Source organism: Protopterus annectens, chromosome 11.part0, assembly GCF_019279795.1.
Source record: "Protopterus annectens isolate FY-2018-M chromosome 11.part0, PAN1.0, whole genome shotgun sequence".
NCBI lineage: Eukaryota > Metazoa > Chordata > Ceratodontiformes > Protopteridae > Protopterus > Protopterus annectens.
The window spans coordinates 1,475,925,372-1,475,940,177 of record NC_056745.1 but is presented as its reverse complement, the minus strand read 5'-3'; the positions used below and the strand labels follow the sequence as shown (position 1 = coordinate 1,475,940,177).

Genomic DNA, 14,806 nt, shown 5'->3' with positions numbered 1-14,806 from the left:
TTTTTTTCCCCATTTTCCTTTTTTGTTGCTGTGTCTTTGCAGGCCTCAGTGTTCTGGTGTTGGTGCTTCAGGCATTGTGCATTTCATAGGTGGTCTGCGAATGTTCTATCGAGTGGGCTAAGTATCTGCTGGTCTTAGTTCTGCAGGTGAAGAATAAGAAGCTACCAATATGGCTGTGCTATGGTATGTAGCTTTTGAACTGACCCTTGCCTCCAAGGAGGTGTTTCCCTCAGAGTTGGTACATGTACGAGGCCAGGCTTGTGTGATAGAACTCCAGCACTGAAGGGTGCAGACAGATGAAGTGTCTTGGAAAAAGGCTTTCAAGTGCTTCTGTGATTATATGGTGTTTCTGTAACTTGTAATTGGACTAAATGAGATTTCAGCCATTTAAATTTAGTGTACTGAGATTCATCCAAATGTGATTATTCCAAATGATATGTACTGCTTCCACTGACTAAGCAACCCATTTTTAGGTGGATTGATAGCTACTTTTTTTCTGCTATCAGGAGATGAATTGTCCAATGGAAAATGCTGCTGTAAAGAGACACTTGTCAAGGCGTGTGGCTGTTTTTCTGTGCTCTCTCCAGGAATGTCTTTTGTTGAGGTTTGAGTTGTACTTTCTCATAGGTTAGTAGCGTCATGACTTCACTAAGCAGTATTATTGGAATTGTGACTTCTGAAATTTTGTTCTTTGAGAATTCAGTTTTGTAGGATTTGGTCATCCATAACACTCCCCTTTTAGTTCTCCTTTACCTCAGACGTTCTGGAGGTCTTAAGGTACCGCTTGCATTCTTGCAGCTATAAACTCATTGTGTAGTTCATGCAGAGTCCTCTTCAATCGGTATTTATTGTTCCTTTACTATCCCACCCCAACTTTGTCTCATCATCTGATTTTGGAATTCCCTGTACATCAGACAAATATATTTATGTATTGTTTATTTCTGCCTTACAGATTGTGCTTTGCTTTGTGTTTAGGGTGATGGCAGCATTAGCTAGGCCTTAGCGTTAGTTAGGCATTAGACCGTCGTGAGACAGGTTAGTTTTCCTACTGATGTGTAATCTGCTCAGTGCGAGAGGAACCACAGGTTCAGACATTTGGTGTGTGTGCCTGCCTGAGGAGCCAGTGGTGCGATGCTACCACCTGTGGGATTATGACTAAGTGTCTCTGAGTCAGAATCCCACCTAAACGTAACAGTACCACAGACCTCTGATAGGCCAGGGATAGACGGCTGCAAGGTTGGTGAGGAGTGCTGCTCATTACTGTCTGCGTGATTTTAAACAGAACCACAAAGCACTCTACAGCTATGTCAACAATCTCAATGGCAACACTCACATCTGCTCTGAGTTACAGCACAGTGGCACTAAATACACAGAACCAACTGATATTGCCACCATCCTGGCAGATAGGTTCAGTGCTAACTTTACCCCCCCCCCCTCCCTCACCCATTAAACAGCTCATCTCTATACCGGAAGAATGCAAAGTTCCTGTAATCACCGCTGCACAGGTAAAAACCACACTGGCCAAAGCCAAGAACACAGCATCCATGGGACCTGACAACATCCCAGGCTGCGTTCTACATGAACTAAGGAATGAACTGGTTCAATCATAGCCTCATCTCAGACTTTGTGCCCACTGAATGGTGCACAGCAGCGGTTATCCCACTGCACAAAGGTGCCACCACGGAACCCGGGAACTACCGCCGATTAGCCTAACAAGCCTGGTCTGCAAAGCTATGGAACGTATCATCATGGAACTTATAAAACAGACATTGGTAATCTCCAAACTCTGAACCCCACCCAGGTTGGGTTTGTAAAAGGCAGATCGTGTCTCCTAAACATGATAGACTTCTTTGAAGCAGTCACCAAAGCCGTAGACTAGGGTAAGGTGGTTCACACAGCCTCTCTAGATCTCGCCAAGGCTTTTGACACCACCCCCCACTCTGGAATTGTAGATAAACTCACTAAACTAGGTATAAATCCCTATGTCACAAGTTGGGTTGTCAACTGGCTCACTGACAAAACCCACACTGTGAAAGTAGCAGACTCAAAATCCGACTTCAGACCAGTGACAAGTGGAGTACCACAAGGTTCAGTCATGGGTCCTCTCTTGTTTGGTATCGACTTTTCTGAAGTACAGGCTGACACAGAAGGTCTTTGGCTAATGAAGTTTGCAGATGACTGCAAAATAAGAGCCATAATCGAAACTCCTAATGATGTGCACATCCTACAAAAGGGCCTCACTGAGACAGATGCCTGGTGTCAAAGCCATGGCCTTAAGCTCAATGCCAAAAAGTGCATTGTCATCCCCTTTGGTAAAAACTCTGTACCCATGAGCTACCACATAGATGGTTGTCTACTTAACACCGAAAGTGTGATGAGACCTTGGGAGACACAGGTGGACAGTAGTCTCTCCTTTGATAATCACATCACCACAGTAGTCAGGAAATCCTTCTACGTGGCACACCTCATCACAAAAGGTTTCTCATCCAGGAAAAAAGAGGTCATTGTTCCCCTCTACTCATCACTCATTAGACCCGTTAAGAGTACAACGTCCCTTTTGGTATGTACCTCACAAGACATCTACAACAACTGGAAAGGCTGCAGAAATACCTCACAAAGAGGATTAATTGCCTCAAACAGATGCCCTACACAGACAGTCTCAAACTCCAACTTTACTCCGTCGCATATCACCTACTCAGAGGCGATCTCTGCCTAACATACAAAGCTATGTTAAACCCAGAGCTGTTGGACATGCTCCACTTAAAGAAATCCCAATCCCTCCGAGCTACACTCTCTAAGGACCTAAACCTTGTCACCACAATAAACAGAACATTCTGGAGGGATAGATTCCTGTCCCAGAGACTTCCCATACTCTGGAACAAACTGCCTATCTATAGCAAACAAAGCTCCTCATTAGCACTCTTCAAGAAAAATCTTTGATTGGATGGGAAATAGGAAATTAACCCCGGGGATCACTTTTGTGGCTCTGCTCAACAGGGGCACAGGAAAATAATTTTCTTGGGTGGCGAACACCAGGGTACCTTTTTGCTAGGGTTATATAGGCCCTAGGGCCAATAGCCTAGTACTTACCTATGTACCTGTGATGAATGGATGGGGACTGACTGTCTTCAGAAGTGCACTGCACATTCCTGGAGAACCAGGTGCTAAATCATTTGTAGACCTGATTCTGGATCAGGGTTTCATACATAGCAGAACAAAAAAAGCTGCGCTCTATTGAAAGTCAGCCCTTGAGCCAAGCTTTTGGGATTAGGGGTTGGTATTATGGTTAAGGTGTTTACAAAGTACAGGGTTTGAGTCTTACCTTTTGAAAGAAATTGCGCTTAAAATGGTCCACTAAGGCAGCTATTCTAGTACTTGACTGTGAACCTATAGGCACTCTTTCCCAGTTCTGTACATGACCTGTAGTGTGTCAACAGGAGTTAAGGATGTCAACTAGAAAAAGTTATCCAGGAAGAAAACAAAAATGCAGACAATTTGGGCATTGGGGAGGAAATCCATCCCAGTGGAATTGTGAAGTGTATCGTCATTTAACCAGGAGTTTGACTGGATGGTCACTGTCTTGTTATGCTGTGTGTACTGTGACGTGCAGGAACCCTTACTGATCATGTGACATGGTGAGTACGTTTTTGGTGTTTCCAGACAGTTCCGCATTGGTATAATTATGAGATGAAGATGCATGAGTACTGTGTTCAGAATTTCAGAATTTTAAATTATGACATTTGTTGAAAATCTGATAAAGCAAAAAAGTACAGCTTCATTATTAATGACTGCTGAAGGCAGAAGTGTCCTGCGGAGAAGAGGAACAATATATACAGCAGGTTTGTGGTGAGTCTTCAGTGTGATTGTCAGGCAGGAGCTTTGAGAGATGAGACTTGTATGTACACGTGTGTGTGTGTGTGTGTGTGTGTGTGTGTGTGTGTGTGTGTGTGTGTGTGTGTGTATATATATATATATATATATATATATATATATATATACATATTTGTAGATATGTTGAGATGTATCGCATGCATTTGTATATATCTGTAGGTTTTGATCGACTTTGTCACAAGTGTACTATCTGTAGTCACTAAAGGAAAGACTGTATGTTCTGTAGTCCTCTCTCTCCTTCATTCTTACATATGGGTTCGAAGCCGATCCTCTGCTCTGAATCAGATGATTACAAAGCTCTTAAGTTGGCTCGTGGCAAGGTAGGTATCCCATAATGCACTAGTAAGAACCCCCAAATCTCATTTGCCGCTATACGAGTTCAGAAGTGCTCTCTTTCTTGGCCGTGGCTAAGTTGGGATTATTCACATATTTACAGTGTTCCTTTTTTAAATATAATAGTTTAGTACTTATAACTTACAGTTGTTACTTCGTAGTAGTTAGCTAGTGTGTTTGAAGTTTATTGCAAATTGTTATTGCTATCTGTTGTCCGTCACTTCCGTACGCCTTCCCTAGTGGTATCCTTTCATTTTTTTCTCTGTGCGTTAATTGTTGCTATCTTTCTTGGGCATAGGTCCATTTTAATTAAGACCTATTCTAGGGCATAGGTCCATTTTCATTAAGACCTATTCTAGGGCATAGGTCCATTTTAATTAAGACCTATTCTAGGGCATAGGTCCATTTTCATTAAGACCTATTCTAGGGCATAGGTTCCATTTTCATTAAGACTTATTCTAGGGCATAGGTCCATTTTCATTAAGACCTATTCTAGGGCACAGGTCCATTTTCATTAAGACCTATTCTAGGGCACAGGTCCATTTTCATTAAGACCTATTCTAGGGCACAGGTCCATTTTCATTAAGACCTATTCTAGGGCACAGGTCCATTTTCATTAAGACCTATTCTAGGGCACAGGTCCATTTTAATTGAGACCTATTCTAGGGCACAGGTCCATTTTCATTGAGACCTATTCTAGGGCACAGGTCCATTTTCATTGAGACCTCTTCTAGGGCACAGGTCCATTTTCATTGAGACCTCTTCTAGGGCACAGGTCCATTTTCATTGAGACCTCTTCTAGGGCACAGGTCCATTTTAATTCAGACCTCTTCTAGGGCACAGGTCCATTTTCATTAAGACCTCTTCTAGGGCACAGGTCCATTTTCATTAAGACCTCTTCTAGGGCACAGGTCCATTTTCATTAAGACCTCTTCTAGGGCACAGGTCCATTTTCATTAAGACCTCTTCTAGGGCACAGGTCCATTTTCATTAAGACCTCTTCTAGGGCACAGGTCCATTTTCATTCAGACCTCTTCTAGGGCACAGGTCCATTTTCATTGAGACCTCTTCTAGGGTACAGGTCCATTTTCATTGAGACCTATTCTAGGGCACAGGTCCATTTTCATTGAGACCTCTTCTAGGGCACAGGTCCAATTTAATTGAGACCTATTCTAGGGCACAGGTCCATTTTCATTGAGACCTATTCTAGGGCACAGGTCCATTTTCATTGAGACCTATTCTAGGGCACAGGTCCATTTTCATTGAGACCTATTCTAGGGCACAGGTCCATTTTAATTGAGACCTATTCTAGGGCACAGGTCCATTTTAATTGAGACCTATTCTAGGGCACAGGTCCATTTTCATTGAGACCTATTCTAGGGCACAGGTCCATTTTCATTGAGACCTATTCTAGGGCACAGGTCCATTTTAATTGAGACCTATTCTAGGGCACAGGTCCATTTTAATTGAGACCTATTCTAGGGCACAGGTCCATTTTAATTGAGACCTATTCTAGGGCACAGGTCCATTTTAATTGAGATCTATTCTAGCCTTTGTCTGTTGCTTGCCCTTTTCTATCTCGCCGACCCCTCTGTTCAGGGCTAGGCCTGTTTAAGTTAAGAGGACCTAATCCTTTACTGCCTCTCTCCTGTGTGTTTTTTCCTCAGCAGGCTCTGTTGTCTTTTCTCCTTGTGTCTTTTTCCTTGAGCAGGGCTACGCCCGTTTAATTTAGAGGACCTTTTCCTCCCTTCTTGTTATCTTCTTGAGTTTATAACCTGTGCTTGTTGAAAGTAGTAGTTTGTCTAAGGAAACCAAGGACCAGAAAACTTTGGGTTTCAAAAAATGCATAAAATGTTCACAAAAAATGTCCTTAAGTGATGGGCATAGCATTTGTGTTTATTACTTGGGAGCCAGGCATTTACAGGAGACATGTACCTTTTGTCATTCTTTTAGTTCCCGGGTTTTCCAGGAAAGGAAGAATAAACTCATCTTGAAAGGTCTCCTTAAACCTTCCTTTGAGGAGGATTTAGCTAGTTCTTCCTCTTCTCACTCTAGGTCTCCCTCTTCTAAAAAGAGAAGGTCAAGTCAGTTAAAAGACATTCTCCAACACCGACTGTTAAATCAGGACCTCCAGAAAAAATGGCCAGAATTGACGAGCCTTCTACCTCTTTAGCTCCTCTGCCTTCGGAGCCGGTCGAGGTTATTGACACAGACCTTTCAGCTTCGGCTCCAAGTTTTTCGGAGCCGATAGCTGAATCCCTATCTCTGAGCCGGTCAAGAGATTTATTACCGGTATCCCCAACACTCAGATCTCCAATTTTGCAGAGATCTCGTTCCTCTACCTAGTCTCCCAGATCCTCCAAGAGTCTTTCCAAGGAAAATGTCAAGAGAGTGACGCTTAGACTTTTGAAGTCGTTGGCGCTAGCAAATTTGTCTGCTCCGATCTAATCAGTTCTGGAGCCGTCTAAGGCCATATTACCTGCTTCTGTTCCTCCTCCGAGCCATGTTGGTCTTTTGGAGCCAGACTTATCAGTGCTGTTTGTTGTGGAACCGTCGGTTCCAGTGCCCAACTGTTTCGGAGCAGAGTTCCGCTCCGACACCTTTGGTGCCGTCTCTGGTGTCTAGGAGCCGTAGCTCACCAGTCGGCCCCGACAGGGATGCTCTGAACCAAACTTCTTTGGTTCCGAGCCTACCTCTCGGTGCGTCTGCTCAGTTGAGCTCGGATTATATCTGTCTCGGAGCCGATTGCTTTGGAGCCGAGGGCTACTTCTGCTTCCTCGGAACCGGTGGTGTCCTCGAAGCTGGAGAGATCTGCCTTTGAGATGATGAGTGTGCTGTCCAGGTCTTCAGCTCCACACAAGGCTACCGATGCTCTTCCCCCTCAAGCTCCGTCCTCTTAGTACCATCTCTCTCTCTTGACAGCAGAGACCCACAGCCTCAGGAAGCCCCCCTTGGGTGGCCTCCACTCTTCCGGGACCTCCCCAGAATACCCTTCTGAGGAGCCTCTGCGGAAGAGAACTTGAAAGAGGAAGCATGTAGACTCCCCTAATGAGTCCATCACCTCTGACACTGACCTGGAGGAGTCAGAAGGGTCCCCTAGGTCATCCTCTGATATCTCCTTTGTAGATATCCTAGAGATCCTGAAACAGAGAGGCACCTGGCCCACCGTCACCCCTTCTGATGAGTCAGTGTACCTGAAGGCGTTCGGGTCTCAACCTTCCACCTCTTGGGTGTCTCAGCCTTTTGATGAGCTGTTAGATTTGATGAGTCGAAAGGTGTGGGAAACTCCTGATGCTGTGGAACCAGTCCCCCGAAGGCGGAACAAATTTGTTTCAGCCCCCAAAGAGAGAGAGTTTTTGACTAAAGGTGTGCCTGTAGATGCCATGGTGGTGGCAGCAGCCACAAAGAAGGAACTAGTGGAAACTTCCTCATCTGTCCACCCACCGAACAAGGAGTGTTGAATGATGGACAGATACGGGAAGCGTATTTTTTCTTCAGTGGCTTTTACACTCAGATCGCCGAATTACTTCACCCATTTCAGTAGGCTTCAAAGAGATCTCCTAAATGAGCTAGTAGATGCTTTCCAAGGTACTTAAACTGAAGGAGTCCCTGAAAAGGTTACTGCTCAGTTGTCTACCTTAAACTCTATGGTTAACTCCTCCATGAGGCTGATATCTTATGCAGAAGATGGAGCGAGCAGGGCAGCGGGTTCAGGAGTTTCCCTTAGGAGACGCTCCTGGATGCGCTTAATGTAACTTTGCGGAGCCCTTCAAATCTACATTTACCAATGCCCCCTTTGACAGTTCCTCTCTGTTTGGACCAAAGGTAAAAAACACTCACCAGATGTGAGTAGGGATGGAAAATTCTCTCTGCCATGCGAGTACATTTTTCTGTCCCTTCTAGACCATACCCTAAGGGTCAGATAGGCGGAAAAATGTGGTTCAAGAAATCTCTGAGATTTTTCCCAGATGCACAAGGTTATTCCTCCTCCAGAGCCAGAGGAGGAGAAAGTAATGGTAGACGTTGCCCTAGAGGTGGGGGGGGGGGGTCCGCAAAACCAGGGTGGCCACTATTCTTTTCGTGGGCATCCCTATTCGCGCTCCTGAAGTGGGACCCGACTGTGCTTCTCTGGGGCCATTCAGGGGTCACTTATCTTTGTACCCAGAAGCCTTGCATGACATCACACAAGACAAGTGGGTACAAAGAATAATTTCCAGAGGATACTCCATACCTTTCTCTTTTCCACCTCATCTTACCAAAAAAATCCCAGGTGTGCCACCCAATCACAGGGATCAACCAACTATAGAAGTCCAAAAGTAGCTTCAAAAGTGAGTCATCCAAACCATCCCCGCAGAACAGATAGGATTTGGAACTTACTCCAGATTCTTTTTACTGCCAAAATGAACAGGGGGCTGGAGACCCATCTTGGATCTCAGCAAGTTGAAAGAATCAGTGAAGAAGTCCAGGTTCCGAATGGTAACACTGCAGTCTGTACTCCCTCTGTTAGGGAAAGACAATTGGATGTGCTCCATAGACCTCCAAGATGTGTACAACCACATAAAAATGGACAGAGCATCGAGGAGTCATTTACGCTTCTGGCTGGGAGCCAGTCATTGCCAATTTCGTGCTCTGCCCTTTGGTCTCACCTCAGCCCCCAGGGTGTTCACCAAATGCATGGCGGTAGTAACGGCTCACTTGAGACGTCTTGGATTCCAAGCGTTTCCATACCTGGACGACTGGCTCCTGACTGCCACCACCAGGCACCTACTTCTACAAGCCAGGGATTTAACCATCCGAGTTTGCACTCAGCTAGGCATTACTATAAATTGGGAAAAGTCTGCCTTGTTGCCCTCTCAATATGTGACTTTTATAGGCGCAGAAATACAGTCACAATGGTGGCTCCCCTTCCTTCAGATAGAGTGCAAAATCTAATACAACAAATATACAGCCTGCTTCCCCAATACAAGGTCAAAGCGAAGACAGTGCTCAAACTTCTATGAACCATGGCCTCTACTATTACTCTAGTTCAGCTAGCTAGACTACATATGAGAATTCTACAGTGGCTACTCTTTTCCCAGTGGTCTCTTCAGCAACTGCCTCTGTCTCATCCTATTTTTATAACTGAAACATGCAAAAAGGATCTTCGTTGGTGGATCCAGTCCAATCAACTAATGACAGGGAGAACATTCATTCCTCGCCAACCCGTTGCTGCTGTGACCACGGATACCTCCCAGATTTGGGGGGGGGGGGGCATTATCTAGGAAGGACAGTCCAAGGCACATGGCAAGAACACGAGGCTCACCTGCATATCAGTTTTCTAGAGATGAGAGCAGTGCTATTAGCGTTGCAAGCACTCCGTGACTTTATTCCTCTAGGTTCATAGGTTAGTACTAGGTTAACTGCCCTTGCGAGCCATTGTAAGCCTAGCCTTGTGAGACTCAAACCCTGCACCTTGTGTTTGTAAGGCAAACACCTTAACCATTAGGCCACCCATGAAAGCAATTCAGTCAGACAATATGTCAGTGGTATGGTATATAAACAAACAAGGGGAACCAGATCCTACCCCCTATGTCGAGAGGCTCTACGTGTTTCACAGTGGGCGGTATCTTCCCAATGCTTTTTAGTTGCAATGCATATCCCTGGGACAACCAGTGTGATAGCCGACAAGCTCAGCAGGGCAATCTTGATGCCTCATAAGTGGTCTCTAATCAGAATGTCGCGGAACAGGTTTTCTGCAAATGGGGACAGCCTTGCTGCGATCTGTTTGCCACCCCAATGAACACCAAATGCAGCAGCTACTTCATCCTTACCCCCCCCCCCGGGGTAGACACCAAGAGATGCACTGGTCCACAGTTGGCCCTCAGAACTTCTCTGTGCCTTTCCTCCCTTTCCGCTAATACCAAAAGTGATCCAGAAAGCAAAGTCTTTAGGAAGCAGAATGTTTCTCATCATTCCTTACTGGCCTCGTCAGATTTGGTTCCCCTTTCTCAGGCCTCACCTTCTGGACGATCCATTGACTCTGGACACAGTACCAGACCTTCTGACACACGTCAGGCACATTCCATCCCTGTCTCCACACCCTCAACTTGACGGCTTGGCTGCTCCACTTCCATCCCTAGTCAGGCTTCATGATTTCTCCCCTGTGTTTAAACATATCCTGATGTCTTCTCATAAGCTGTCTACGAGAAAATCGTACGCTAGCAAATGGAAAAGATTTTCTCTCTGGGCACAGGCTAAGAACATATATCCATACACAGCCTCTATTCCCTTAGTGTTAGAATTTCTAACCAGACTTTTTCATCCGGGATCAGCTGCTGCTACAATCAAAGTTCAACTAGCAGCTATCTCCAGTTATCATTTGGGACAACATTAACCTAATCCTATGGCTCACAGATTGTGTAGATCATTTTTAAAAGGCACTACCTTACTAAGACCTCCTTTTCAAGAAACTATATCTCCCTGGGATCTAAATTTTGTGTTCTCAATACTTAACTCACCGCCTTTTGAACCTTCACATACATGTGATTTAAAGTTCCTCTAATTGAAAACCATTTTTCTGGTAGCCATTGTGTGCCAGGAGAGTGTCAGAGCTGCAAGCACTCTGTCAAACCTCCTTACTTTGATATTTCATAGAGACAGAGTGTCCCTTCGTACTAACCCTTACTTCGTCCCCAAGATTTGTTCTCAAGCAAATATGAATCAAATATTGATCTGCCAGTCTTTTTTCCAAATCATTCAAACAAAGTGGAATACAAGTTTCATCAACTTGATGTACACAGACAGTTAAGGTTCTGTCTACATAGAACCAAAGAGTTTTGGAGATCAGACCAATTGTTTATATCTTTTTCGTAGACGAGAAAAGGAATGCCGGTCTCCAAGATTACGTCATCAAACTGGATTTCAAATTTGCATATCTTCTATTTACTCCTCTAATGGCAAAGAACTCCCTTTTAAAATTAAAGCTCATTCCACCAGATGTGTATCCACATCTGCCGCTTTTCAAGCCAGAATTCCAATGGGCAGTATATGTGCAGCAGCAACTTGGGCTACCCCTCATACCTTTATTTCTCATTTCAAATTGGACTTGGCCTGCATGCGTAGAGCTTCCTTTGGTTCCACGGTTCTTAGGAGTATATTCCCGTGAGCTACCCGAGAAAAAGGTGCTAGGGACACTGTCCCATATGTAAGAATGAAGGTGAGATAGGACTACAGAACATGAAGTTATGTACTCACCGTAATGTTCCATGTTTGTAGTCCATCTCGCCTTTCATTCTTACTAACCCACCCACCTACCCCCGTCCATGTATCCTTGGTGGATCTAGAAGCAAGGTAGTGTCTGTCTTGCTTAGGGTTGGAGGCCTTTCATCTTTATTTTTCCTTGTGGAAATACCTTGTATCACATTTATACACAGCAGCAAACAAGATCTGGGGATTCTTACTAGTGCGTTATGGGATAACTACCTTGTCACGAGCCGACTTAGAGCTTTGTAATCGACAGAGTATCTGCTCTGAACCCATATATAAGAATGAAGGGTGAGATTGACTACAAACTTGGAACATTATGGTGAGTATATGACTTCTTTATTGTATGAGGGTGGTGAGCGGGCTTAGCTTTATATTGTGTATTTGCTTGTTAAACTGATTTATGAGCAACAGTATTGGTAGTGTAGACACCATTTGCCATGCTGTTCTCCAGAATATGTGGACTTATTTTATAAAATTGTGAATGGAGCCAGTTTGGGTGGATGGGTAAGTCTGGGCACTTTACTTCAGTTTAACAATTGTATTCTGTTTGGTAACATCTCATTTCTTCTGAATATTTCTCAGCAGATTCAGTAAGATATTGTGGATTTAGTAGGAATAGAGGACCACAGTGGCTAGAGGAAAAAGTTTGTGTTACTTAGTTTGCATAGCAGTTTTATTACCAGTCATGATGACCAGTAATAAATCTGCCAGGCTAGTTCAACATCAACAGGAGAGGAACGTACTGCCCTTCAGAGGCTGAGCTTTTCCTTTTAATGTTTAACTCCTGATCCTTCTCTTGGTCGCTGACATTTGAGCTCATATTGTCTGTACTTCATGTTATTTAGGAGAGCTGAGAAATTACAGGTTTTAGAGATGGGCTAAGCAGAGATCTCCCAGAGAGTGGTGACTTACACTAGTGCCACTGCTAGTAAACCAAAACATGTTGCTGACACTTGCATTCAGATATAGAACTATAATTCAGGCATAGTAGCTATATAATGTCAAAACCAGAATTTATTTTTTAATACATTGGTGTGCTAATCTGCCTTTTCCTTGAACTGAAGAGGTGATTGAAAGTGGCCTAGTAGTAAAAAATGCTTGCTGTCATGCAAACATGCAGAAAATATTGGCTCCCCAGGCTTTGTTTCTAAAGCATATATAGATTTGGTGTAATGGTTAAGGACTTCACCTCATAGACAAAAGTTCTGAGTTTGATTCTGATTTTGGGTTATTGGCTAGGCTTAAAATGGTCCTTAAGGGCAGTTAGCCTAGTATGAGGCTATGAACCTAGTCTTGAAAATAAGATTGGTTTGATTTCATCTTCACGAACAACTAAGCATGTTCAAATTTTCAGAAGATAAAAATACTAGGCTGCCTTTTGTCCCAAGGGCAGGGCATCCATTTGCCTTGCTGGTGGCCTAAGTCTGGGCACCAGCCTTTACTATTTGGTGTCTAGCCGGGAAGGGGGTACAGGAGTGGCTTTTAGGGGCTTACATCCTGTGTGGGTTTGTGTATTGCAATTAGTTACAGGTACATTGCAGTCTTTTGACTTGTGTTGAGCTGTGAAAGCTGCAGCCTTTGTATTTGTAGGAAAGAAGGTAGCAGACTTCCTCATGTTGACTGCAGGCCAGTATGGAAATGCAAACCTGGCTGTGCTTGGAGCTGTTTTGTGTTTTTTCTTCACGTGAGAAGAGTTGGCAAGTACCCTTTAGCCCTGCAGATTGAAGTTTCCAGGATCAGACTTAAGTAGCATTCTTGCTGTAAATGACAGAAAAGAATGTCTTAATGGATATATCCTAGCGAGCAGATATCAGAGAAGGGATTAAATAAAATATACTCCTCATAAGTCTTTTCTGTCATTTGTTTTAATTGCTGGAAATGAGTTATGTTTAAGAGAAACCCAAGAGTAGAAATATTTTTAATTGCTTTAAGGCACACTTACACAGTAAGCATTGGAAGGCATGGGAATGAAAAAAAATATTTTTTTTATTTAAAAGAAAATGTCCCCATGTCCTTTGTGTCTGAATCTGACATTTTACCTAAGTGGAGGAAAACCTGCTAGCACACACTGCTCCCCATACATTATGGATTAATTCTTTCAATAAACAACGTCCAGACTGTCTTGTCTTGAGTTGTACGTTTGTTGATGTTATCCAAGGTGTTTTCTGTTTAATGCATCCTGTCCAGGATAGTAATGTTTGGTTTCTTGGTTACTAGGTGACAGAGTAATATTGAAGAGCTCTGAGTACTCTGAAAAAGTCGTGGAATATACTAGTTATGTTGTGGAGGTATGTAACTCTTTGTACTAGTTATGTTATGCAGGTATGCAGTTCTTTGTACTAGTTATGTTGTGTAGGTATGCAACTCTTTGTACTAGTTATGTTGTGCAGGTATGCAACTCTTTGTACTAGTTATGTTGTACAGATATGCAACACTTTCTTGTGTGTAGTGTAACCTTGTCTCGATGGCAGTGCAGGACTTTGGCTAATCCATCGCAAGACTTCCAAAGCAGGCAATTTTAGTTTTCTTATTCAGTATAGGCTTACTTTCATTAATACACTCTTTGGGGGGTTGTAACCCTTTCCTGCTCAGGTACCACCCTGAGGTTTCAGCCCACTGAATCACAGTAGTACCCCTACCGCTAAAGGACATGTTAGTAATAGAGTGAAGGGCTTTAGAATGGATACCTGTGAAATTAGATTTTCCTGTATTCGGGGAATCGTATGACTGCTTTTTTCCTGATAGTTTGTGAACCATGCCACATGTGCCTTGCAGTCATAAGGTTTCCCTTCAGTTTCTAATTCAAGTTGTTGCAAAATCTACATTAAATGGAAGGTATGGATACATACAGCATCCATGGTTTTCCTGTTTGGATTTGCAGTATTATATGCTTTACAGAATTCAAGAAAAAGGTGCTGCAGTATTAAAGGTCTTTATCTGAGTTTAAAATTCACCAAGCTTGGAATACTGTCCATTTCTGAAATTGCTGAGATTTTGCTTTTTCAAGAATTACATAAATATTCATGTGCATCTTATCTAAAGCTCCAAGTATACTGATTGGGCATTACTTATGTTCCTTGTATGCATTCTCTCTCTTAACACTGTTGAAACCAGGGATGGCTTTGGTGTTCTTCAAGTTGTCTAGCTCTGGAGGTCTCTGAATTCATTCTTACAGAGCATTAAGTGTCCAAGTCACAAGACTACAAAGATAAAAATGCATGCATGTTAGTAGCTGATTAGAGGTAACTGGTACCCTCCAGGAATAAGTACAGAATGAACTCAGAAAACAAGCCACCCTAGTGGGATCACATCAGTAGGTTGTATAACAGAAGGAAGA

The 14,806-nt window shown here is 43.4% G+C and overlaps 1 protein-coding gene across 1 annotated transcript in view; it reads left to right on the top strand.

The window, feature by feature from the left end:
- LOC122815091 (RNA helicase Mov10l1-like) overlaps nt 1-14,806 on the top strand; it is a 1,410,002-nt gene that overhangs the window by 798,421 nt on the left and 596,775 nt on the right. The window contains exon 11 of the mRNA XM_044087332.1: nt 13,687-13,757. Within this exon, the coding sequence (XP_043943267.1) occupies nt 13,687-13,757 (71 nt within the window). The remainder of the gene's footprint in view (nt 1-13,686; nt 13,758-14,806) is intronic.